Below are 25,548 nucleotides of genomic sequence, written 5' to 3' on the forward strand. Positions count from 1 at the left end.
ACAAAATCAAGAATATTACAATGTCTAATCTTTATTATATGTCTCTTCAGGAGTCTAGTCTGGATTTATGGTTTTTCTTTTTTGGTGGTACTGGAGTTTGAACTCAGGTCCTCATGCTTGCTAGGGGAGAGCTCTACCACTTATGACATGCCCCCTATTTTTTGGGGGGGTTTTTTTGCGTCAGTTATTTTACAAATAGAATCTTGCATTTTATCCAGGGACTACCTTGGACCATGATCCTCCTACCTATGTTTCCTGTGTAGCTGGAATAATAGGTGCATCCCTCCCACATTCCAATTTTTTTTTGTTGTTGTTGTTGTTGAGATGGGGTTCTCACTAACTTTGCCTCCAGATCTCTGTCTTCTGAGTAGCTGGTATTACAGATGAGCAACATCAAACCTTCTGTATTTATGTTTCTGATTAGCACACTGACACTACACCCATGACCTAGTCCTTAGTTAGAGTGTTTGATCTGTGAACACAGCAGACCCTTACAGAGTATACCAATGTTGTCTGGCATACTCGCCCACAGATATCCACTGCTGACACAGGTACACAAAACACAGTATCCCAAGTCAGGAGTGGGGTCCTGCGACTAGGAACTTGCTACCTCTCCTTCAACAATATGGTGTGGGCAGCTTCCAGTGCTAGTGATGGTATCAGCAGCTGCAGCCACAACCACAGACTCAAGTTCTGACTTTTCAACCTCCAGCCCCATCACTCTCTTGCTTTTAAGGCCATAATATAGGACGTGAGCTGCCACAACCTAGAAAGGAAATTATGGGATTTGAACTGTGGTTAGAAGGACAGAGGCTTGGAAAAACATAGAGTTGGTGGCTGAGACAGAAGGAAAATCCACCAAAAAAGAGCAGAAAAGTTGCTCTTGAAGAGAAAGTGAGAAAACCAAGATTATGGACTCTTAGCCTCCAGAAAATGGTAAAACCCAAAGATTCCTGCACAGTGGCACCTGGTGACACACAGGAAGCATTTTACAAGCACACACCTGCCCAGCAGTGCAGTCTGTCAATGTTGATCTCTAATGGCGGTAACTTCTTACCAAGGAACTCAAAACAAAGCTGAATGTGCTGTGCAGAAAGTCAGAAGCAGTGAGATAGAATGATGACAACTAGAAGTCTTCCCCGTGGGCCCCCAGGTCAAATAGGGCAAGGAGGTGGCAGCAATCTGCTGAGCATATGTCAGAGAAACTTCCTTGGACAGGGTCAGCTGCCTGAGCTTGTGAATTGTGCCCACCCATAGGGTTTCACCCTTACTAAGGCCTCACTTGGCTTTCTCCATCTTGAAAACTGAACATAGGTTGCCACAAAGTAATTTCACCCCTCCTGGTCTGGAGGTCTCCATCTGGATCTGAACTTGGGGCCAGCAATGATCCTGGAGAAAAGCCTGATCATAAATGTTAGGACATAGCATAATCTGGACATAGCTCAGATTATGTCTACCCAGGTCCCTGAACAGAGCAAAAAGGACTGGCATCCTCAGCATTGAGTAGAAGAAAGATTCAGACTGGGTGAGTTCCCAGTCAGCCTGTGGCTTACTCTGGTCCCAATGTGAACAGCCCAAGGAAGCAGGATGCTCTCTGAACCTTCTGTATGTCAATACTTAGATTGGTTGTGCCTTATGTGTGCTTTAGAGATCAGCAACTCTTAATCCATTATTATAGATATTGTGGTAGAGTGAATGAACCAACACAGAGAGCCAGCTACCCCCTCTTGGTTTTGGGCAGTCTGGCTTAGCCATTTCTATGATTTGTGATGTACTGAGTGCTACTTGTGGTGGGACTAGAGAGTTTAAAGGGTTATCAAATATGGTTATGAATTAGTCATACTTTTCATTGCTGTGACACATACCTAAGAAAAACATGTGAAAGGACAAAAGCCTTATTTTGGTTACTGGTTTCAGACGTTCCAATCCTTGTTGACTGACTCCATGGCATTTAGACCTGTGACAATGCAAAAATACCAAGGCAGAGAGGGCATGGAGGAACAGAGCTGCTGGTGTCCTAGTAGCCAAGAAACAGAGTCAGTGAGAGAAGTGGTGAGGGACAAGATAGACACTTCAACAGCACACACCCGTTGATCTACTTTCTCCAACTTAATGAGTAATAGCTCATTAAGGTACTGATAGGGTCAGAACTTCTGTGATCCAAACACTATCAATATCATCACCAGGTGGAGTGTCCCCAAGCATGAGCTGCTTGGGGGCACTTCAAATGCAAACTCAACCAAAACACAAGCAGAAGAGAGGTTACACTGGGGACAAAAGCATTGGCCATGTGACCCTGTTAGAATGTGGTAACAGAGAAGAAGGTAATGTAATGAAATCAGTGTCCACAGCATTGTTTTGGGAATAACATGAAGATCAAGATGTGAACTAGGATGTCTCCCTCAGAGACAGTATTAGGTCAGATGAGTTTATCCAGGACAGAAGTGATAAGATCACTCTCTATCATTTGTAGAGGCAGAGGTTGGTAGGGCAGTAATGAAAAGCAGGGATGGATTTATTCTTGAATGATTAACCTAAAGAGGGCAATAACATGCCCTGTAGTGGCAATCCATTTAGACAGGTGGCCCAGCAATGAAGAAACTTATACAGGAGTCACAGCAAGGTGTGGAAGGTCGGCTACTACAGGCTTCTGGGGAGATGGCCACAGGACTCCAGGTAACCACACAAGGGCTTGCAGGGCTGCTGCTCTTGCTGTGTGTGGTTCCCTGGACTGAAGGCGGGAAGGTTCTGGTGATGCCCATGGAGGGCAGCCACTGGCTGAGCATGCAGGACCTTGTCAGGGAGCTTCATGCCCGAGGCCATCAGACTGTAGTCTTGGCTCCAGAGGTGAATGTGTTTGTCAAAGAACAGAAGTTTTTCACTCTGAAAACCTATGCTGTTCCATACACCAGGAAAGAATATAAAGACCATCTGCTGGGCCACTTTGATAAAATCTTGGAAGCTCAAACTTTTGTGGAGACATTTTTTAAAGGCAAAGAAGCTTTTAAAAAAGTAACTGCACTCTATATGAGTTCTTGTGTAGGGATACTTCACAATAAGAACTTCATCAGTCATCTGAATTCCAGTTCCTTCGATGTGGTTTTAACAGATTCTGTTTATCCCTGTGGGGCAGTGCTGGCTAAGTACCTGAACATTCCTGCTGTGTTTTTTCTGCGTTTCATGCCTTGTGACCTTGACTTTGAGGGCACACAGTGTCCAAACCCTTCCTCCTATATACCTAGGATACTAACACAGAATTCAGACCGCATGACCTTCTTGCAGAGGGTCAAGAACATGCTCTATCTTCTGCCCATAAAGTTAATGTGCCATTTTGCTTATACTCCTTATGCAAGCATCGCCTCTGAGCTCTTGCAAAAAGAGATATCATTTGTGGATGTTCTCAGCCATGCATCTGTGTGGATGTTCAGAGGGGACTTTGTGTTGGACTACCCCAGGCCCATCATGCCCAACATGGTCTTCATCGGGGGCATAAACTGTGTCCACAGGAAGCCGCTATCTCAGGTCTGTATTGGTGTCTTTATCCAAGCAATGTTCCAGGCAGAAAATATTAAAAAAAAATTCTTACGTTAAGTGCTTACCTACCTAAATATCTTTCCAAAGATTTTTGAATCTTCTTTTCCTAATAACTAAAAGTGTTGAACTATTTAGGGGCCACAGTTGCACAGTCAGTGTTAGCAGTGAGCACTGAGAGCTCTGGGAGAATGGAGGGTGAGGGTCTGTAATAGCACTGAGGAGCAGTGGTGGACCTCCAGCAAGACTGTCCACTTGTCAAGGCACTGTCTTGCTGGTGGAGAGATTTCCCAAACTGGGCAGGGGAAGCAGAATTGAGCTGTGACCTGACCCATCAGTGGAGTGTCCCTTGAATATTTTCAATGGAAGCATGAAGGAATAGCAAATGGCATTTGTTGCCCTGGTCATTTTAATGGTGTTTCTTGGAAAGCGATGAGATGTGGTCACACGAGACCTAAGCACTGAATGGAAGTGGAAATTTAATGTGTAAATTACATCATGTTTCAATTTGACCAGAGGCAGTTCAGGCTCTCAATAGTTATGTGTGGGTACTGGTGGGTACTGTGTGAACAATATGTGTAGGTATTTCAAAAATACACCTCAATCATATATTTTCAATTACTCTATATTAAAACACTCAGCAAATCTGCTCAGTTCCTGATAAGATGTCCTATATAATTTACTTTGCCCCTCATGTGATATTTGAGTAAATTATATTTGCATTTTAAAACATTTTTATTAGCATATGGTAGTTATACAGGGGGTTTCATTGTGACATTTTCATATAGGCTGACTATGTGCCTTGGTTAGAGTCACTGCTGCCATCCTTCACCCTCATGCTCCCTTCCCCATCCTTAAAACAGTTTCAGTAGTTACATTATTATATTTTATACAACTATATGAGGTATATCAATGGGATTTACCCTCTTTCACCCTTTTCATTTGCCCACAACCTCCCACTCATACCTCCCAAAACATACCATGGGTATGTTTTACATTACATTACATGGGAATGTTTTACATTCCCTGCCCTTCACTTTTTAAAGTGTATATTCATTGTTCAAAGGGGTTTTGCTGTGGTATTTCACAATCAGATTAACTAATCAGATTAACTCCCTCTATTACTGTCTCTTTCTCTATCCTCCCTACCCTAATTATTCAACAGCTTCCAGTGCATTCTCTTGTACCATCTTCAACACAGGTGGAATGTATTTCAGTATTAACCACTCAGAGTCATTCTCTTTTCCTCTCCTGCCTCTGCCTATTTCCCTCAAACAGTCCCACTATTACAAACATGTTTATATATATACATATACATATACATGTATATGTATATATGTATCTTTAAAGCATATAAATATATACTCATTACATTTTAATTTATTTGTTTATCAGGTATAATTTCTACATATGAGAATAAAATGTGACTTAAGTCGTTCTGAGCCTGGCTTACTTTGCTTAACGTGAAGATCTCCAGTTGCATCCATTTACCTGCAAATGACATACTTTCTTTATTCTTCTTCTTTTTTTTTTTTTTGTGGTAGTGGGGCTTGAACTCGGGGCCTTCACCTTGAGCCACTCCACCAGTCCTATTTTTGTGAAGGGTTTTTCATGATAAGGTCTCGCAGAACTATTTGCCTGGGCTGGCTTCAAACCATGATCATCCTGATCTCTGCCTCCTGAGTAGCTAGGATTACAGGTGTGAGCCACCTGTACCTGGCTTCTTCTTTATGGTTTAATAATACTCCATTGTGTATACATGGCATATTATCTTAATCCATTCATAAGTTGTATGGCATCTGGACTGTTTTCTTATCTTGGCTATTGTGAATAGTGAGGCAATAAATGTAGATGTGCAGGTGTCTCTGTTATATCCTGACCTATACTCTTTTAGAGATATCTGCAGGAGTGGTAGTGCCAGATCATGTGGTAGATCCAGTTTACTTTTTTTGAGGACCCTTCTTAGTGTATTCCATAATGGCTGCACAATTTACATTCCCACCTACAGAATATAAGGGATCCTTTTTTCCACATCCTCACAAACATTTGCTGTTGGTGGTATTATTGAAGATAGCTGTTCTGACTGCAGTGAGGTGAAATCTCAATGTGGTTTGGCTTGCATTCCTTTTATGGCCAGGAATGTTGACCATTTTTTCATGTACTTATTGGGACTTTGTACTACTTATTTTGAGAATTGTCTACTCAGTTCATTTTCCCATTTATTGATTGGGTTGTAGATTATTAGGAAATTTAGTTTGATGTTGTGCCATTTGTCATCCTTTCTCTTATTTGCTGAGCTACTCAGGTTTTATTCAGGATGTTATTGCTTATGCCTGTATGTTCCAGTGTTTCCTTATTCTGTCCTATTGTAGTTTCAAATCTTATATTAAGATCTATGTCTACTTTGAATTAATATTAATACAGGGTAAGAGACAGGGATCTAGTTTCAGATCTACGTCTGTATATTCAGTTTTCACACCACCATTTGTTGAAGACGCTGTCTTTTCTTCAGCATATGTTTTGAGCCCCTTTGTCAAAACTCAAATGGATGAAGTTGCATGGACTTATCTTTACATTTTCTATTCTGTTCTAATGGCCTTTGTGTCTGTTTTTGTTCTCGTACCATGCTGTTTTTATTGCCATAGCTCTGTAGTATAGTTTGAAGTAAGGTATTATGATACCTCCAGCATTGCTCTTTTTGGTCAGAATTGCTTTGGCTATTCGAGGTCTTTTGTGCTTCTCTATGAACTTTAGGATTGGTTTTTCTATGTCTGTAAAGAATGTCATTGGAATTTTGATGTGGATTGCATTGAACACATAGATTGCCTTAGTAGTACAGCAATTTTTACAATGTTGATTCTAGTGCTTCACAAGTATTGAAGGTCTTTCAACCTTCTGATGTCTTCTTCAATTTCTTAACTTTTGTTAAGGTCTTTCACTTCCTTTGTTAAATTTATTTCTTGGTATTTTATTTTTGGAGGCTCCTGTGAGTGGGATTATTCCTGAATTCTTTCTCTGTTTCTTCTTTTCTCTTCATTCTTTGTTGGTATATATTGATTTTGTATCCTGCTACTTTGCTGAAAGTTTTTTAATGAGATCTAAGAGTTTTTGGTGGAGTGTTTAGGGTCTTTTAATTATAAGACTATATCACCTGCACAAAGGGATAATTTGACTTCTTCCTTCCTGATTTGAATCCCTTTATTTTCTTTCTCTTATCTTATAACTCTGGCTATGAATTCCAGTACTTTATTGAATAAGTGGGGAGACTGGACACCCTTGTCTCATTCCTGACTTTAGAGGAAATGGTTTCAGTTTTTCCCCATTTAATGTGATGTTGACTACAAATTTGTCATAAATAGCATTTATTATATTAAGGTACATTTCTTCTATTCCTAGTTTCTTCAGAGCTTTGTCATAAAAGGATGTTGAAATGTGTCAAAGGTGTTTAGTGTGTCAATTGAGATGATTTTTTGATTTTTGTCCTTAATCTTGTTTATATGCCATGTTACATTTATTCATTTACACATGTGAAACCATCCTTGCATTCCTGGGATGAAACCAACTTGATTATGGTGTATGATCTTTTTAATGTATTGTTAAATTTAGCTTGCAAGGATTTATTGAGAATTTTTTGCATCTGTTTTCATTAGAGAGACTGTTCTTTAATTCTCTTAGTTGTGTCCCAGTCCAGTTTTGAATGAGTGTAATACTGGCTTCACAGAATGAGTTTGGTATTGCTCCTTCCCTTTGTGTGTCATGAGGAAGTTTAAGGAGTGTTGGTATTAGCTCTTGTTTAAGGTTCTGGTAGAATTCAGCTGTGAATCCATCAGGTCCTTGGATTTTCTTTGTTGGGAGACTTCATTATTGCTTTAATCTCATTGATTGGATTTTGAATATGGCAGATAGAGTTGTGTATGTAGTTTTGATACTTGTATTTTCTTCATATAGCTTGCTTTATCACTCAATCAATGACATCCCTAACAATCCACCTCATCTCTATCCCATTTGCCAGTCCGATACTATTTTATTATTTTTAGTTATACCCATCTCTTTCTTTTTTTTTTTTTTTGTGCTTTTGGATAATGCCAGGGCTTTGTGCATGCTAGTTAGCTCTCTAAACTTAAGCTACAGCCCCAGCCCTTTTTATATCGATTTTGAGATAGCTTCTCCCTGCTACTTTTCCTGGGCTGGCTGTGCTTGTAACTTAAAATTTTTGTGAGAAATTGGTTCAGAAAGTTCAAAGAATTTTTTATAAACCCTAATCTGGTAGCCTCATTGTAAGAGTCTTTTCCTTTCATATAACGTACATATTCTTAATATTTTCCCCTCCCATTTTGTGTAAGCTGATTCTTTTTACATTATTGTTTCTTTAAATTTCTGTTTTGCTTGCGTGTGTGTGTGTGTGTGTGTGTGTGTGTGTGTTCAAGATAGGTCACACTAGCCCATGCTCTCCTGGAACCCCTGTGTAGATCAGGCTGGCCTCAATCTCATGAGTACAGAGAGTACAGATTTGTGCCATGGCCGGCTTTGCTCTTAATTTTGGAATCTAATGGCCCTTTCCAGCCTATGTATATGTGGTATGACATGTTCAAATTTCTGATTCTCTGGTCTCCTTTCACTGTCAAGAGCTCTTGACCTGGGGCTCACCCCAGTGAATCTGGCAATCCCTCCATTTCAAAACGGTTTATCATATCAGCAAAGTCCTTTGATGTGGTGTGACATGTTCACAAAGTCCACAGGTTCACAGGTGAAATAGATTGTAGAGTCATTTATCTGTAGACCATGGACAGGCAGTAAGTTCAAAGTTAATCTCAGATCTCATTCAAAGATAGGAAGTTTTCCTGTTATACCTGTGAAAATTTTGGTCTGTTTTCCTCTGTTAGAACATGAGTTCCCCAAGGATTTCTGTTCTGCAGAGTCTGTGGCTGTCATCCTACTCTTCACCTTTCTTACCTCCTTTATTTCTTCTGAATTCTGGGTAGACCATCCCCCCCCCCCCCGTTTTTTTTTTTTTTTGGTGGTACTGGAGTTTGAACTCAGAGCCTCATACTTTATAGGCAGGCGCTCCACCACTGGAGCCACTCCACCAGCCTAAGACCACCCTTGAGAGTGCATGTTTTTGTCATTAGTTTTGTCTTCAACAGTAAGCATAGTTGTAGAACTGAATTAGGGCTGATATAATCCTAACATGTCACTACCCAACCATGTCATCTCGAGGCATTGACTTTAATTATTTTGCCCTCGGGCTTCAGATAGAGCATTGTGCTGGTAACACTGACCTGTAAAATGCATCTGACACCTAGCATCCAAAACCTGGAGGGAGAAATGTGCATTGACCAAAACCACCAACTCTAGTGATTTGTTACATCAATCATAAGAAGCCAGTTTCCCCCACTTCCCTAGGTATGTCTGCATTTAAAAAAGCCTAAGTTCAATATTATACTTAAGCAGAGATCAGTGTTTCTTATAGCACCAGGATTTAAGTAGAGATAAAAGCCATATTCAATTAATTTAAACCAGAATTATCATGAATATATTCTTATTTTTCCACTATGGACTGAAACATAGAAGATAAATGATTAAGAACAGGTTCTCTGATTCACATCTGAAGGAAAATGGAAAATTGTAAGGTTCAATCCACTTTGGACAACATTTTATCAGTTGCCTACCTGAGGATTAAGTTTAATAAGTAGCAACATGCATACAGGTATTCACATTTTTAAAGACAAACAAAATCAAGAATATTAAGATGTCTAATGTCTTTTTATGAATCTGGTCTGGATTTAGTTTTACTTTTTTCTTTTGCAATACTGAAGTTTTGGCCTCATGTTCAGTAGGCAAGTACTATACCACTTGAGACTTGCCCTCAGCCCTTTTTGATATTAGTTATTTTTCAGATTATGTCTTGCATTTTTTTCCAGGAAGAACCAGGGACCACGATCCTCCTACTTATGTTTCTAGTGTAGCTGGGATTACAGGGCTTCTCGCCAGTGTATTTGTTGAGATGGGGTCTCATTAACATTTCCCTGGCTGGCATTAAATTGATCCTCCAGATCTCTCTGCCTTCTGAGTAGGTGGGACTACAGGTGTGTACCACCAAGCCTGGCTAGATTTATGTTTCTGATTTGCAAATCTGACATTATACCCATGACGTTATCCTTAGTTAAAGCATGTGGAGCCTGTGAGTGTTTGGTCTGTGAACACAGCAGACCCTTACAGAATATATCAATGTTGCCCTGTAATACTCTCCCACAGACACCCACTGCTGACACAGGTGCACAAGACAGCAGCTCAGGTCAGGGCAGAAGTGGGGTCCCACATCTAGGAACTTGCTGCCTCTCCTTCCAAATACAGTGTTGGCAGCTTGCAGTGCTAATGATGACAGCAGCAGCTGCAGCCACACACAATCATAGACTCAAGTTCTGACTTTTCAACCACCTTCACATCCATTCTCTTGCTTTTATGGCCATAGCATAGGCACTGAGCTGCTACAACCAAGATGTAGATTGTTTTACATGGCTCTCTGTAGAAGGGAAATGACAGGATTTGAGCTGTGGGTAAAAGGACAGAATGCATGGGAAAACATAGTGACTGAGACTAAAGAGAAATCCATCAAAAGAGAGCAGAAAAGTTTCTGTGGGAAAGGAAGTTGCTCCCAATGTGAGCAACCCAAGGGAGCAGGAACTCTCCGAATCCACTGGGTGTCATTGCTTAGGCTGTTGTACCCACATGTGCTTTAGAAAGTGACAACTCTCACTCCATGGGTGACTGTGGATTTCTCAGCAGACCCTTCAGTAGAATCAAATGGTCAGATAATGAGTTTGAGACCCATCCTGTTCTCATAACAGCAGCCACCAGCTTCACACAGAGTACTTCCTAATATGTGCAGATACATCCAGGTATAGCAGATGAACCAGAGAGCAAGTGGCTCCTCTGTTGTGGTTAAGCAGGCTAAGCAATGTTCTGTGCTTTATGATGTACTGTGTGCTATACAGTGAAGGGGAGGAGAGAGTTTAAAGAGCCTCAAATATGGTGACATCCCCAGAGATGTTACATTGTAAACCAAAGCATTACTGTTCAGAACTTAATGGCAGCATGCTAGAACGTGGCTAAAAGACGTGGAGATTAAATGCAATTGGTGTCTACAGCCTTGTTTTTAGAACTGAAAATCTAGTGGTGAACTAGCATGTCCCCCAGAGAGAGTATCAGGTCAGGTGAGTTTTTCCACTCCCTGGGTGGAGGCAGAGGTTAGAGCAGTAGTGAAATCCAAAGATAAGTTTATTCTTCAATGATTAACTTAAGGATGATAGTGTGCCACCCAAGGACATGCCCCAGTGGTAGTTGATAGCAATAATAAGGAGGAATAAATTGACTAGGAATCACAACCTGGAGTGGAAAGTCGCTTTCCATAAGCTTCTGGGGAAATGGCCATGGAACTCCAGCGGTCGCTGAGAGGTCTTGCAGGGCTGTTGCTCTTGCTGTGTGTTGTGCCCTGGGCTGAAGGTGGGAAAGTGCTTGTATTGCCTGTGGAGGGCAGCCACTGGCTCAGCACGTGAGATGTCATGAGGAAGCTCCATACTTTAGGCCACCAAGCAGTGGTCTTGGCTCTGGAGGTGAATGTGTACATCAAAGTAGAGGATTTTTTTCACCCTGAAAACCTATGCCCTTGGTTGCTCCAAGGAAGAATATAACAATAATTGGTAGGACTACTTACAAATGGTCTTTGAAAGAGAACATTATGTGAAGACCTTTTTAAAAAAATATTGCACTTTTAAAAAACACATCTACCATCTTCATGTAGTCTTGTTCAGATTTGCTGCACAACAGGACTTTGGTCAGGTGTCTGAATTCCAGTTCCTTTGATGTGGCTTTAATGGACCCAATTCAACCATGTGGAGCAGTGCTGGTGAAGCACCTGTCCATTCCTGCTGTGTGTTTTCTGCCTGGCATGCTCTGTGACCTAGACTTTGAGGGCACACAGTGTCCAAATCCTTCCTCATATATTCCCGGGTTTCTAACTCAGAATTCAGACCACATGACCTTCCTGCAGAGGGTCAAGAACACTCTGTACCTTCTTCCCCTGAATGTTATTTGCCATTTCCTATGTATTCCTTTTGCAAGCCTTGCTTCTGAGCTTTTTCAGAGAGAGGTGTCGATGGTGGGTGTTCTCAGCCATGCATGTGTGTGGATGTTCAGAGGGGAATTTGTGTTTGACTACCCCAGGCCCATCACGCCCAACATGGTCTTCATTGGGGGCATAAACTGTGTCTACAGGAAGCATCTCAGGTCTCTGTTGGTGTGAATACATTTTTTTAAGTTCTTTCAATGCTTACTTATCCTCTTATCTATCCATAAAGTTCTACCTCTCCTTCCCCTAATAGTCCTTGGTGAGACAAGCTCTTCAGGCATGCTCAGTTGGGTAGTCAAATGTTTACAGTAGGTATTGAGAGCACTGGGAAGATGGAGGGTGAGAGTCTGTAATAACAGCAATGGTGGACCTCCAGCAAGACTGTCCACTTGTCAAGGCACTGTCTTGTTGGTGGGGAGATTTCCCAAACTGGGCAGGAGAAGCAGAATTGAGCTGTGACCTGACCCATCGGTGGAGTGTCCCTTGAATATTTTCAATGGAAGCATGAAGGAATAGCAAATGGCATTTGTTGCCATGGTCATTTTAATGGTGCTTCTTGGGAAGCGATGAGATGTGGTCACAGGAGACCTAAGCACTGAATGGAAGTGGAAATTTAATGTGTAAATTACATCATGTTTCAATTTGACCAGAGGCAGTTCAGGCTCTCAATAGTCATGTGTGGGTACTGGTGGGTACTGTGTGAGCAGTGTGCAGGTGTTTCAAAAATATACCTGAGCAATATATTTTAAATTTTTCTATATCAAAATACTTTAGGGAATCTGCTCAGTTCCTGTATTATATATTTTATTTGTTGTCTTATATAATTTATTTTGCCCACTTATATCACTGATGTTTGAGTATACTTGCACTTTAAAACATTTTTATTAGCATATAGTAGTTATACAGGGGGTTTCATTGTGACATTTCCATATAGATTCACTATGTACCTTGGTTAGAGTCACTCCTTCCATCATTTACCCTCATCCTCCCTCCCCCACCCTTAAGACAGTTTTGACAGGTTTCACTGTTATATTTATACAGATTAATTTTTTTTTCATTTTTCTTTTATTATTCATATGTGCATACAAGGCTTGGTTCATTTCTCCCCCCTGCCCCCACCCCCTCCCTTACCACCCACTCCACCCCCTCCCGCTCCCCCCCTCAATACCCAGCAGAAACTATTTTGCCCTTATCTCTAATTTTGTTGTAGAGAGAGTATAAGCAATAATAGGAAGGAACAAGGGGTTTTGCTGGTTGAGATAAGGATAGCTATACAGGGCATTGACTCACATTGATTTCCTGTGCGTGGGTGTTACCTTCTAGGTTAATTCTTTTTGATCTAACCTTTTCTCTAGTTCCTGGTCCCCTTTTCCTATTGGCCTCAGTTGCTTTAAGGTATCTGCTTTAGTTTCTCTGCATTAAGGGCAACAAATGCTAGCTAGTTTTTTAGGTGTCTTACCTATCCTCACCCCTCCCTTGTGTGCTCTCGCTTTTATCATGTGCTCATAGTCCAATCCCCTTGTTGTGTTTGCCCTTGATCTAATGTCCACATATGAGGGAGAACATACGATTTTTGGTCTTTTGAGCCAGGCTAACCTCACTCAGAATGATGTTCTCCAATTCTATCCATTTACCAGCGAATGACAACATTTCATTCTTCTTCATGGCTGCATAAAATTCCATTGTGTATAGATACCACATTTTCTTAATCCATTCGTCAGTGGTGGGGCATCTTGGCTGTTTCCATAACTTGGCTATTGTGAATAGTGCCGCAATAAACATGGATGTGCAGGTGCCTCTGGAGTAACCTGTGTCACAGTCTTTTGGGTATATCCCCAAGAAATTTATAAGGTACATCAAATGTATTTATCTTCTTTCACCCTCTCTGTTTACACACTACCTCTCGCTCATACCAACCTGTAAATAGGATATGTTTTACAATCCTGTCCTTCATTTTTTAAAGTGTAAATTTGTTGTTCAAAGAGGTTTTGCTATGGTATTTCACAATGACTATAATGCACTCTAATCAAATTAACCCTCTCTATTACTGTCTCTTTCTCTATCCTCCCTACCCACTATTGTTCAACAGCTGCCAGTGCATTCTAATATCTTCATACACGGATGGAATGTGTTTCAATATTAATCACTCATTATCATTCTCTTTTTCTCTCCTGCCTCCCCTTTGTCCCCACAAAAGTCCTATTATTAAAACATGTTATATATACATTATATGTATATTTAAAACATAAGTATATGTATTTATGTGCTTGTTAATGTATATGTTTATCTGTTGGGTCTAGCTTCTGCATATAAGGAAAAACATGGAACTTATGTCTTTCCGAACCTGGCTTACTTTTCTTAATGTGATAATCTCCAGTTTTATCTATTTATCTGCAAATGACATAATTTTATTCTTCTTTATGGTTGGAAATTCTCCTTTTTTTGTGTATATATGCCATATTTTCTTAACACATTCGTTAGTTTTGTGGCAGCTGGACTGTTTCCATAGCTTGGCTATTGTGAATACTGCTGCAATAAACATGGGTGTGCAGGTGTCTCTACTGCAACCTGACCTATACTCTTTCAGTTATAGCTGCAGGACTTATAGTACCGGATCATGTTTCAGATCCGGTTTTAGTTTTTGAGCAACCTCCTATTGTTTCCCATAGTGACTGCACTAATTTACATTCCCACATACACTGTATAAGGGTTCCTTTTTCTCTGCATCCTCACCAACATTTGTTGTTGTTTATGTTATTGGTGATAGCCATTCTGACTGGAGTGAGGTGAACTCTCAATGGCATTTTGATTTGCGTTTCCTTTATGGCTAGGGGTATTGACCATTTCTTCATGTACTTATTGGCCTTTTGCACTTCTTATTTTGAGAATTGTCTGTTCAGTTCACTTGCCTATTTAATTGATTAGGTTGTTGATTCTTTGGAAGTACAGTTTTTTTAACTCCTCGTATATTTTGGTTATTAATCCCTTATCGAATATAAAGTTAGCAAAGCTTTTCTCCCATTCTGTAAGCTGTCCCTTCAGTCTACTGATTATGTCCTTTGCTGTGAAGATTTTAATTTGATACAGTTCCATTTGTCAATCCTTTCTCTTATTTGCTAAACTATTCAGGTTTTATTCAGGATGTTATTGTCTTTTTATGCCTATATCTTCCAGTGTTTCCCTATTCTCTCCTGTAGTGGTTTCAAATCTTACATTAAGATCTATGTTCACTTTGAATTAATATTAGTACAGGTGAGAGACAGGAATCTAGTCTCAGATCTATGTCTGTATATTCAGTTTTCCTAGCACCATTTGTTGAAGATGCTGTCTTTTCTTCAACATATGTTTTGAAATGGATGAAGTTGGATGGGCTTATCTATGGGTCTTCTATTCTGTTCCCTTGGTGTTTCTCTTTGCTTTTGTTCTAGTACCGTGCTGTTTTTATTGCTATAGCTCTGTAGTATTGTTTGAAGTCAGGTATTTTGATACCTTCCTTCAGCATTGCTCTTTTGGGTCAGAAATGCTTTGGCTATTCAAGGTCTTTTGTACTTCTCTGTGAACTTTAGAATTGGTTTTTCTATGTCTGTGAAGAATGTCATTGGAATTCTGATGCGGATTGCATTGAACACATAGATTGCCTTAGTAGTACAGCAATTTTTATAATATCGATTCTAGTGCATTACAAGTATTGATGGTCTTTTAATCTTCTGATATCTTCTTCAATTTCTTAACTTTTGTTAAGGTCTTTCACTTCCTTTGTTAAATTTATTTCTTGGTATTTTATTTTGGAGGGGGCTACTGTGAGTGGAATTATTTTCCTGATTTCTTTCTCTGTCTGTTCATTGTTGGTATATATTGATTTTGTATCCTGCTACTTTGCTGAAAGTTTTTATGAGATCTAAGAGTTTTTAGGTAGCGTGTTTAGGGTCTTTTATCTGTAACATGATATCATCTGCACAAAGGGATAATTTGACTTCTTCCTTCCTGATTTGAATCCCTTTTATTTTTTCTCCTATCTTATTGCTCTGGCTAGGAATTCCAGTATTTTATTGAATAAGAGTGGGGAGAAAGGACACCTTTGTCTCATTCCTGACTTTAGAGGAAATATATTCAGTTTTTTCTCCATTTAGTATGACATCAGCTATATGTTTGTCATATATAGCCCATTATTATATTGAGGTACATTCCTTCTATTCCTAGTTTCTTCAGAGATTTTATCATAAAAGGATGTTAAAATGTGTCAAAGGCATTTAGTGTGCCAATTGAGATGATTTTGTGATTTTTGTCCTTAATCTTGTTTATATGCAGTGTTACATTTATTCATTTGTACATGTGCAACCATCCTTGCATTCCTGGGATGAGACCAACTTGATTATAGTATATGATCTTTTTAATATGTTGTTGAATTTAGCTGGCAAGGATTTGTTGAGAACTTTTTGCATCTATGTTTGTTAAGGAGACTGCTTTGTAAGTCTTTTTTGTTGTGTTTCAGTTTGGTTTTGGAAGGAGTGTAATACTGGTTTCACAGAATGAATTTGGTATTGCTCCCTCCTTTTCTATTTCGTGGAAAGTTTAAGGAGTGTTGGTATTAGCTCTTCTTTAAGGTTCTGGTAGAATTCGGCAGTGAATTCATCAGGTTCTGGCTTTTCTTTGTTGGGAGATTCTTCATTATTGCTTGGATTTTGAATATGGCAGATAGAGCTGTGCACGTAGATTTGACACTTGTATTTCCTTTATATAATTTGCTTTATCACTCAATCAGTGACATCCCTAACAATCCACTTCATCTCTATCCATTTGACACTCCTATATTATTCTATGTTATACCCATCTCTTTCTTCTTTTATATGCTTTTGGATAATGGAGCCAGGGCTTTGTTCATGTTAAGTTAGCCCTCTAATACTTAAACTATAGCCCCAGCCCTTTCATTTCGATTTTGAGATAGCTTCTCCCTGCTACTTTTCCCAGGCTGGCTTAGATCTCTGGATCTTCCTGCAATGCCTCTTTAACAGCTGGGATTACAGGCATTACCACTAGACCCCCATCTCTGTACTTTTAACTTAAAAATTTTTGTGAGAAATTTGTAAAAAGGTCAAGTATTTTTTATAAGCTCTAATCTGGTAGTCTCATTGTAAGAGTCCTGTCCTTTCATATAAAGCACATATTCTTGTGTGTGTGTGTGTGTGTGTGTGTGTGTGTGTCTGTGTGTCTGTGTGTGTGTGTGTGTGAGGTAGAGAGAGAGAGAGAGAGGGAGAGAGACAGAGAGAGAGAGAGACAGAGAGTCTCACTGTTGCAGGCTGTCCTGGATCTGCTGTGTAGCCCAGGCTGGCCTCAATCTCATCAGTGCAGGGATTATAGACTTTTGTTATCTTGCCAGGCTCTGCTTTGCCTCTTAATTTTGGAATCAATGACACTTTCCTGTCTGTGTAGATGCAGTGTAACATGTTCAAATCTCTAATTCTCTGGTCTCCTTCTTTCATTGTCAAGAGCCCATGAGATACCTGGAGCTCACCCAAATGAACCTGGGTAATGTTTCCATTTCAAAATTTTTTATCATACCTGCAAAGCCCTTTGTCATGTAATGTGACATGTTCATAGGTGAACTAGATTGTGGGGTCACTTACCTGTGTACCACAAGCAGTAAGTTCAAAGTTAATCTCAGATCTCATTCAAAGATAAGAGGTTTTCCTGTTACACCTCTGATAATTTTTGTCTGCATTCTTCTATCAGAACCCATGTTCCCCTACAGATTTCCATTCACCAGGATCTCTGGCTGCCATCTTATTCTTCACCTTATTTCCTTTATTTCTCCTGAATTCTGGGAATACCACCTTTAGAAATGCATGTTTTTATTATTAGTTTTGTTTTCAACATTAAGCATGGTTGTAGAATTGAATTAGGGCTGACTGGAATCCTAACATGTTACTACCCAACTGTTGCAGGAAATGGTGAGGGAAACAAAGTCACCAAGACCACTTTGGAGGAAGCAGGAATTTTATGATGCTAGCAGACTCAGAGAGATAAGTTCTCAAAGCCCTGAGCCCCGATCAGTGTCAGGAGATGGGTTATATACCCACCCCGGGGGGGGGTGTTATGCAAACAGGGACTTTTTGCAGTATATGGGGGTTTGCTAGTTACAGGAAAACAAGTTGGTTGTACCCCCTTATAGAAAGTGGGTACAGTTACAGGAAACCTTGCAGGGCTAGCTGGAGGCATGCAATATTGCAGAGGTAGCAGAAATCTGCTTGTAGATTCAGTGTGGGGAAACCAAGGTGAACTCCAGACATACAGTAAATCCCAGAAAATGGCCAAGATGGCTTCAACATTCCCCGCTTTGATGCTTTCACATTTTATTTGTCAAAATGCATCATCTCTTTCAGCCTCAGGGATGGGATTTACTCTTTGGTGACCTTGTAATAGACATAATTGTGCAGCCATTTTCCATTCCACTATGGCTTCCAACAGGGTCGATATGGACCATGTGACCAGTGGCAGCAAGCACGAGAGTATAAAACAGCCCAACACTATAATTACTACAGCCCCAAACATTGTTTTAAATCCTCCTATTGTAGAGAACCATCCTCTAAGCAAGTCATCAGGATTCCATCCTTTCCAAGCCTGAACTGGAACATGAGCAATCTTTCCCATTCTATCTGTGATCTCTTCTATTACCTTTCCTGTGTCATCAATTTGAAGACAAGTTACTCAAATTGAATTTATCACAGCTCTTCCTTCTGAGGCTAAGAGATAGTCTAGAGCCAAGCGGTTTTGATAAATTGCATTGCACATTTTGGTGCCTTGCTTAGCTAGAATATTGAGGTCCTTTGCAGTTTCATTGATTATGATCTCTACCACTGCTTGGAGCCGTATGATATGGTTGAGCATATATATTGGAGTCCAGTAGCCCCAAGAGCCATCCTCAGCCCCTGTGGCTGGCCCATAATACTGAATTATGCACTCTGGGGGCCATTCACCATCTTTCCAGTTTCCAGTTTGTCTACTCCTTTGTATAGCCCTCCGACTCCTTGGGTGCCCTCATAGACTGGAATTCCTTGCTGTTCACCTTGAGGTAAGGGGAGGAGGATAAAGGAGGGATGTATTGTCCCAAACACACAGGTCCCGGCCCAGTACTGGGGCAGCCTGGTATAGATGGGTCTTTCATATATCCAGTACAATCCTCCTGGAGCCCACCATTCTATGTTTGTCTCAACCTTGTTCCATACCTGTGAGAGGCTGTGGAAACTGGACAAGGGGTGAGAGTGGTTTGGAGATTCCCACCACTGGGTTTCTTGGGCAGTGGCATTATAAAATCTCTGACTCAGGCATGTCAAACTCCCAACGGGGTTATCGAACTTCCCTCCCCACTGGAAAAGACAGTTTTTACCAATAATGGAAGTTTTTAGGAGCCAGGTTCCTGCCTTGAGATGAGGACTTTCTGTCCCATTGGGGGATTTCTGGCGATCTAACACTTTGGCCTCCTAGGGCCATTGATCTCCCATATTTGTTCCCCCCGCACACATAGCAAGAAGTAACATTAAGAGACTGAGCTATTGTCTCTGCTAAAGACAGTAGCAAATTTCTGGTAATGGAGGAAATGGGAGGAGGGCCTTTTTCCATCTCCTCATAGAAGGAATGAAAAAGCTGGTAGGATATGGTCTTGCATGAGACTACGACCCTCTTAAAAACTAGTTTTGCTCTTGCATCGTTCCATAGACCATCTATGCAGATGCCTATCCGATGCCCCAATTCCACCTGGGGTCTGTGAAGTTAAGGATGGTGAAATTGACAGGATTGCAGGCTCCCCAGGGACAGTCAGGTGGGGCAACTCTTTTGTGGAGAATGGCAGACTTATTGTTTTCATGGGCTTCAGTTCATGTGGCCCAAGTTACACATTTCTAAAAAGGGCACATGGATGTGTTCTTGTAACAACCATATTTATATCCAGTTGGCTGCTCTTCACACATGTACTTGTTTTCTTTAGTGTAGCTCCTTACCCATGACAGAGTTGAACACCCAGAGATATCAGTATCAAAATTATAGCTAGCTGCTACACAAGCATCAAAATAAACTGATACTGGCCGATGAGGTAATTAGGAACCCTCTTGTGTGTCGGACCTCTAGCCATTCTTCTGATGGAGCATATACAGGGTCAAAGCAGGTGTGCTGATTGCTGTGAGAGCACACTGAGTAAGTAGTACCACTGTGAAAACATGACCCGATAACAGTACCTGCACAGGAGTCATAGTTATGGAACAGCAGGGTTCTGGTGATGGCATCCCTAGTCTGAGTAGTATGTAAGCATAACTCACAGGACAAGGGGTTTAGGTTTGCAGAAGGAACCCAGAACAGAAACAACCAAAAACAATACCACATGCTGTTAGTGGAGAGAAAGATTGCCAGAAAGAGCCTTTTGATTCAGCTCCATCCTGCAGGGGCAGTTGCTGTTATTGCTACTGACCAAAACAAGGTTATAATACCAAAAAGAGAGATAGGTAAGGGATGACAGAACTCAAGCATCACCACAGAACATGTCTATGAGAAACATCAGTCCATTAACTGTCTATCCAGTTGACTCCTCAAGCTTCTGCCATGCGTTGACTAGTCAGCTTCCAGTTTGTGACTAGGGCAAGGCTGAAGGTCCCTGCCTCAAGGTCAGCTTGAGTGGATCACTGCAGTCCAGTTGACTCTTCCACTCAGGAGCTGCTTTCTTCACTCAGGTGTGGTGGATCCATGTGGTGATCTCTGCCACCTTGATTGCTGTGGGAGTAGTCAGGTTCACCGAATAGGGCCCTTTCCACCGAGACTGGAGAGGCTAAAGATTCCACTCCTTTATCCAAACCTGGTCACCTGGTTAAAGGAATGTACATCACTGGTTAAGCTAATAGGGAGTCTCTCTCGAACACGGCGGTGTAGGTCATTGAGCACTTCTCCCAAACTGTATCTGTTGGAGCAAGGTTAGATTTCCTATGTCTTTTTAAATCTCCCTTAATGTCCTTTACTAGTGGGGGTGACCTTCTGTAGAGAATGTCATAGGGCGAGAACCCAGTCTGTTTGGTGGGGCTATACCTGACCCTTAGTAAAACTAATGGCAAGACCTGTTCCCTTGTTAGGTGTGTTTCCTGACAGAGTTTACTTATCTGAGTTTTTAGTGTCCAATTTATTCTTTCAACCTTGCCTGAACTCTGGGACCTGTATCCTGTGTAAAGGTTCCAGGTTATTTTTAGCCCCTTTGCCAGTTGTTTAAGAACTTCTGCCACAAAAGCTGGTCCATTGTCTGACCCAATGAAGATGGGGATCCCATACCTGGGAATTACTTCCTTTAGTAAAGCAGGTACCACTTCTTAGGACTTCTCTGTTCAGGTGGGGAAGCCTGTACCCACCCAGAGAATGTACACACAATCACCAGAAGATATTTGTAGCCTCTGGTTCGAGGCAGTTCAGTGAAGTCTATTTCCAAGTCTTCAAAAGGGGAACTACCCAGATGTTGGATTCCTCGTTTAGGGAATGGCCCCTGTTTGGGGTTATGTTTGGCACATCTGTCACATTGCTTATAAATATTGCTGGCTAGGCTGGTGAGGTGGGGGGCATAGAAATGTTGGCTCAGCAACTGCTCAAGGGCCAGTTTCCTATATGAGTGTCCCGATGAGCATTCTTTACAAAAGTGGGAGCTAGTGTCTCTGAAATCACTATTTGCCTGCCTGCAAGCTGATTCCATCCCCCTTTGCAATATTTTTCTTCCTCTTGAGTGAACCACTCACATTTATGACTGGAGTAATGTGGAACACATTCTGTCTGTGGGGTCAGGAGGAGTGTGGCAGTTACAGCCACAGGTTGGGCAGGTAGAGCCTGGAGAGCTAATGCCTGAGCTTCCTGATCTGCTCTCCAATTTCCCAATGCCACTGGAGCCTTGCCCTTCTGACATCTTGGATAATGCCTAACAGTGACCTTCTTGAGGGCTCATCCAGGAGCTCAAGAATCTCTGACCCATTCTTATGTCTCCTCCTGAGGTAATCAGTCCTCTTTCTTTGTATATAGCCCCATGTACATGCCCCATGTATAGCACATATTTAGAGTCTGTGTATATGTTGACAGTCTTTTCACCTGCCAGATGGAGGGCACGCCTCAGTGCAATGAGTTCAGCTTTTTGTGCTGACGTGCCTGGCGCTAGTGTCTAAGCTTCTAGTACTGAATCCAAAAATACCACTCCATAACCAACATATCTTGTTCCTACTTTAAGGAAGCTGCTCCCATCTGTGAACAGCTTGAGGTCAGGCTGAGGTAGGGGCTGGTCACCGAGGTCAGAGCAGCTTGAGAAGACCTCATTAATCCCCTTAACACAGTCATGGTCTGGAGGCCCCATAGCTGAAAGGAGGAGGGTCACCAGGTTTGAAGTCTGGACAACTTCTAGCTTCACTTGGGGATTTTCACAGAGCATACCCTGATATCTGACCATCCTGGCATTTGTCAGCCAATACTGTCCCTTGTATTTCATTAAAGTCACTACAGAATGTGGGACCCTGACAGTAATCTCCCCTCCCAGTGTTAACTTTTCTGCCTCTGATACCAGCAAGACTGTGGCTGCGAGAGCTCACAAGCAAGGAGGTCATCCCTTTGCCACTGAATCTAACTGCTTGGAGAGATAAGCCACCGGCTGATGCCATGAGCCCAGGTATTGGGTTGGGACTCCAATTGCCATGCCGCTTCTCTCATGCACATAGAGGAAGAAAGGCTTTCTCACATCTGGGAGTCTCAGAGCAGGGGCACTGACAAATGCCTCCTTGATGGCATGAAAAGCCTGTTGTTGTTCAGACTCCCAGATTAGGGCCTCCCTTTCGGCCCCCTTTTTTGCTTCCTACACAGGCTTTGCTAGCAATGAGAAATTAGGTATCCAAATCCAGCAGAATCCAGCTGCTCCCAAGAACTCATGGATCTGTCTTATTGTAGTCAGAGTTGGATTTGAGTAGACGGCTTGTTTTCTTTCCACACCAAAGGTTCCACTGGCCTTGGGAGAGGTGAAACCCCAAACACTTGATTTTGTCTTGACAGATCTGAACTTTGTTTCAAGATACTTGTCCCTTTAAGACAGTCTTGTTGGTTAGCTGCTGCAAGGAAGAAGTCATCCACATATTGTAAGAGAGTGCAGCCAGCTTCCTCTGCTGAGTGTGCTCACAAATCTGATGCCAGAGCAGTTCCAAAGATGGTTGGGGAGTTTTTGAAACCCTGTGGGAGAGGAGTCCAGGTTAACTGCTGTTGCCCCCTGGCAGGGGGGGCGGTGGTCCTTCCATTGGAAAGCAAAGATGGATTGGCTCACAGTGCCAACTGGATGCAGAAGAATGCATCTTTAAGTCCAAATATAAGAAGAGGTTGCTTCTGCTGGTATGAGGGCCAGCAAAGTGTATGGGTTTGGAACCACCAGATGCACAGTCACTGCTGCTTGATTGACTGTCCGTAGATATTGCACTGGACAGTAACCATTGGTGTCTGGCTTCTGAACTGGCAGCAAGGGAGTGTTCCAGGCAGATTGACAAGATCTCAGGATTCCATAGTTTAATAGTCTCTGGAGGTGATGAGACATCCCTTCTTGTGTCCTCATTGGGATTGGGTATTGTCTCACTCTTACTGGAGTGACTCCTGAATTTTTCTCTATTACCACTGTAGGAATGTTTACAGTTAGCCCTGGAGAATTGTCTTCTGCCCATGTTCCTGGGACCTTAAAGGGCATCTCTGGCCCCTTTAAGGCAGTCTCTACTGAATGTAATCTCCATTCTTCTTCCCAGGGAGTGATGAGGGCTAAGAACCTAGGGGGTTCTAACCAAAGCTCAAAGCCGCTTGTCCATCCTCCTGAAAACTGACTTGGGCCCTCAGCTTGCTTAGCAGATCTCAGCCCATCAGTGCCACTAGACATTCTGGTTTATAGAGGAACTCATGAGTCATGAGATGCTCTCCCAGAGTACATATTCAGGGCGGGAGAGAAGGCCAGTGGGTCTGTGTCTCCATAGTCCCCACAATTGTCTGGTGTCTTTTTTAAATTGGTGCCACCTGTCAGGTCACCACTGAATGCTCAGCACCAGTGTCCACCATGAAATCTACAGGTTGGCCCCTACTGACATACAGACCATGGGCTCTTGGCAGCTGAGGAGGAAAGAGCCTGGTCAGCTCTAATCATTAGCCTGCTTAATGCCTGTGAGCCCCACAAAGTCCTCTTTCTCTTTTGTCTCTCTGTGCCTGGGCTGGAGCTGTGGGCACTCACTTTTCCAGTGTCCCTCTTGGTGACAGAAGGCCCACTGATTCTTCTTTAGGGGCTCTAATCCCACGGGCCATGCTTGTGGGGAGTTTCCTAGGGGCCCCCCTTTGCCTATTCCTCAGCCTCTGCCCTGACTGAAACTGTGCCCTCCCCATCCATTCAGTGCTGCTGTCAGGAGATCCACCTTCTTCTTCATTTTTCGTTCTGCCTCCTTTTGAGCTTCCTGGTCTTGGTTGACAAACACCTTAGTTGCCACTTCTAGGAGCTGGGATACATTCATGCCTACAAATCCTTCTAATTTTTGTAACTTTCTTCTAATGTCCCCCTGGGCTTACCCCACAAAGGCGGCACTGATCATTTGCTGGTTTTCAGGGGCCTCAGGATTGAAGGGGGAATATAGATGGTATACATCACATCGTCTCTCATAGAACTGTGCTGGGCTCTCTTCAGACTTCTGTAAGATCTCTGAGACTTTGTTCATGTTTATGGCCTTTCTTCCCCCTCCTCTTATACCTGCCATCAGAGCCTCTCTATATCTATGTAAATTGTCTTGGCCTTCTGCTTCATTTGGGTCCCAAGCAGGTTCAGCTTCTGGAACAGCTGTCTGGGCATAGGCTCACACATCATTTGTCCCACTGGGGACATGAACCTCAAGCCAATAAAGGGCTGCCTGGACACCTTGTCTCCACTCCTCCATGCTGAGGAGTGTTTGGAGCAATTGCCTACAGTCCTGCCAGGTTGGATTGTGAGTTTGGATGATGGACTGAATCAAGTCAACCATAGCCTGTGGCTTCTCAGTGTATGAGGGGATATTATTTTTTCCAGTTTAGGAGGTCCATGGTGGTGAAGGGCTGATAAAGGAACAAGAGCCCACCTCCCTGCAGCTCATAGTTTGGATTATACCGCATGGGCCCTCTGGTCTCCCTGAGGGACATCTGGAATGCTACCCATGCAGATTTTTGGGTGAGCTACAGACTCTGCAGGGGGGCTGGTTGAAACTCCTAATGAGGGAGGAGAAGAGGGGTCTCCTGAATCCTCAGGTTCTGAGTCTGTTGTGGGATCCACCAGAGGCAGGGGTGGCCAAGGCACAGGCAGATAAACTGGAGCATACAGCGGTGGAAACAGGTCAGGATCAGCCTGGAGCACTGGGGGAGGAGCTTTTTCTCTCTTTTTTTTTTTCTTTCTTTTAAGAGTCCCAGTATTTGTAGCCCTTGCCATCATAATCTTACAATTGTCTTTAAAGCATTTCTTAAGCCAAGGAGGAGGATGAGCTGCCAATGTCTGCCATATATCTACGTAGGGGAACTAGTCAGGATGACCTGGTGTCCCTGTCACACTATCTGATAGCCCCTACACATGGTTTCTCAATCTAGAGATCCCTTGAAGGCCATCCAACCTTAAAGGACACCCAGTCTATTTGACAGAATTTCCAAAGTTTCTGGAGTGTGAGCTCTACACCATAATCACCTGTACCCTCTCTTGAAGTTGTCAAGCGTACATTGTAAAGGAGTCTTTTTACTTTGGTTCCCACCCATATGGAGACAAGGTACAAGAGGATCAGGGAGTTTGGAAATGAGGTAGGGGGTCCTCAGTTTCTGACACAAAAGGAAGACAGACAATTTTCGCTTCATCCATCCATCCATCC

At 42.2% G+C, this 25,548-nt stretch overlaps 1 protein-coding gene and 1 pseudogene across 7 annotated transcripts in view; both read left to right on the forward strand.

The window, feature by feature from the left end:
• Positions 1 to 25,548, forward strand: part of LOC109695972 (UDP-glucuronosyltransferase 1A6) — a 172,070-nt gene that overhangs the window by 129,301 nt on the left and 17,221 nt on the right. The window contains exon 1 of one of the 7 annotated variants that reach the window (XM_020178791.2): positions 2,575 to 3,522. The exons of the other annotated variants lie outside the window; for them this stretch is intronic. Coding sequence (XP_020034380.2) covers positions 2,593 to 3,522 — 930 coding nt within the window. The 5' untranslated portion in view covers positions 2,575 to 2,592. Of the gene's footprint in view, positions 1 to 2,574; positions 3,523 to 25,548 lie in introns of those variants that run through there. 7 annotated transcript variants of the gene reach the window in all.
• Positions 3,529 to 12,737, forward strand: LOC141422664 (UDP-glucuronosyltransferase 1-2-like; annotated as a pseudogene).

This window comes from Castor canadensis, chromosome 4 (assembly GCF_047511655.1).
Source record: "Castor canadensis chromosome 4, mCasCan1.hap1v2, whole genome shotgun sequence".
NCBI classification, from domain to species: domain Eukaryota; kingdom Metazoa; phylum Chordata; class Mammalia; order Rodentia; family Castoridae; genus Castor; species Castor canadensis.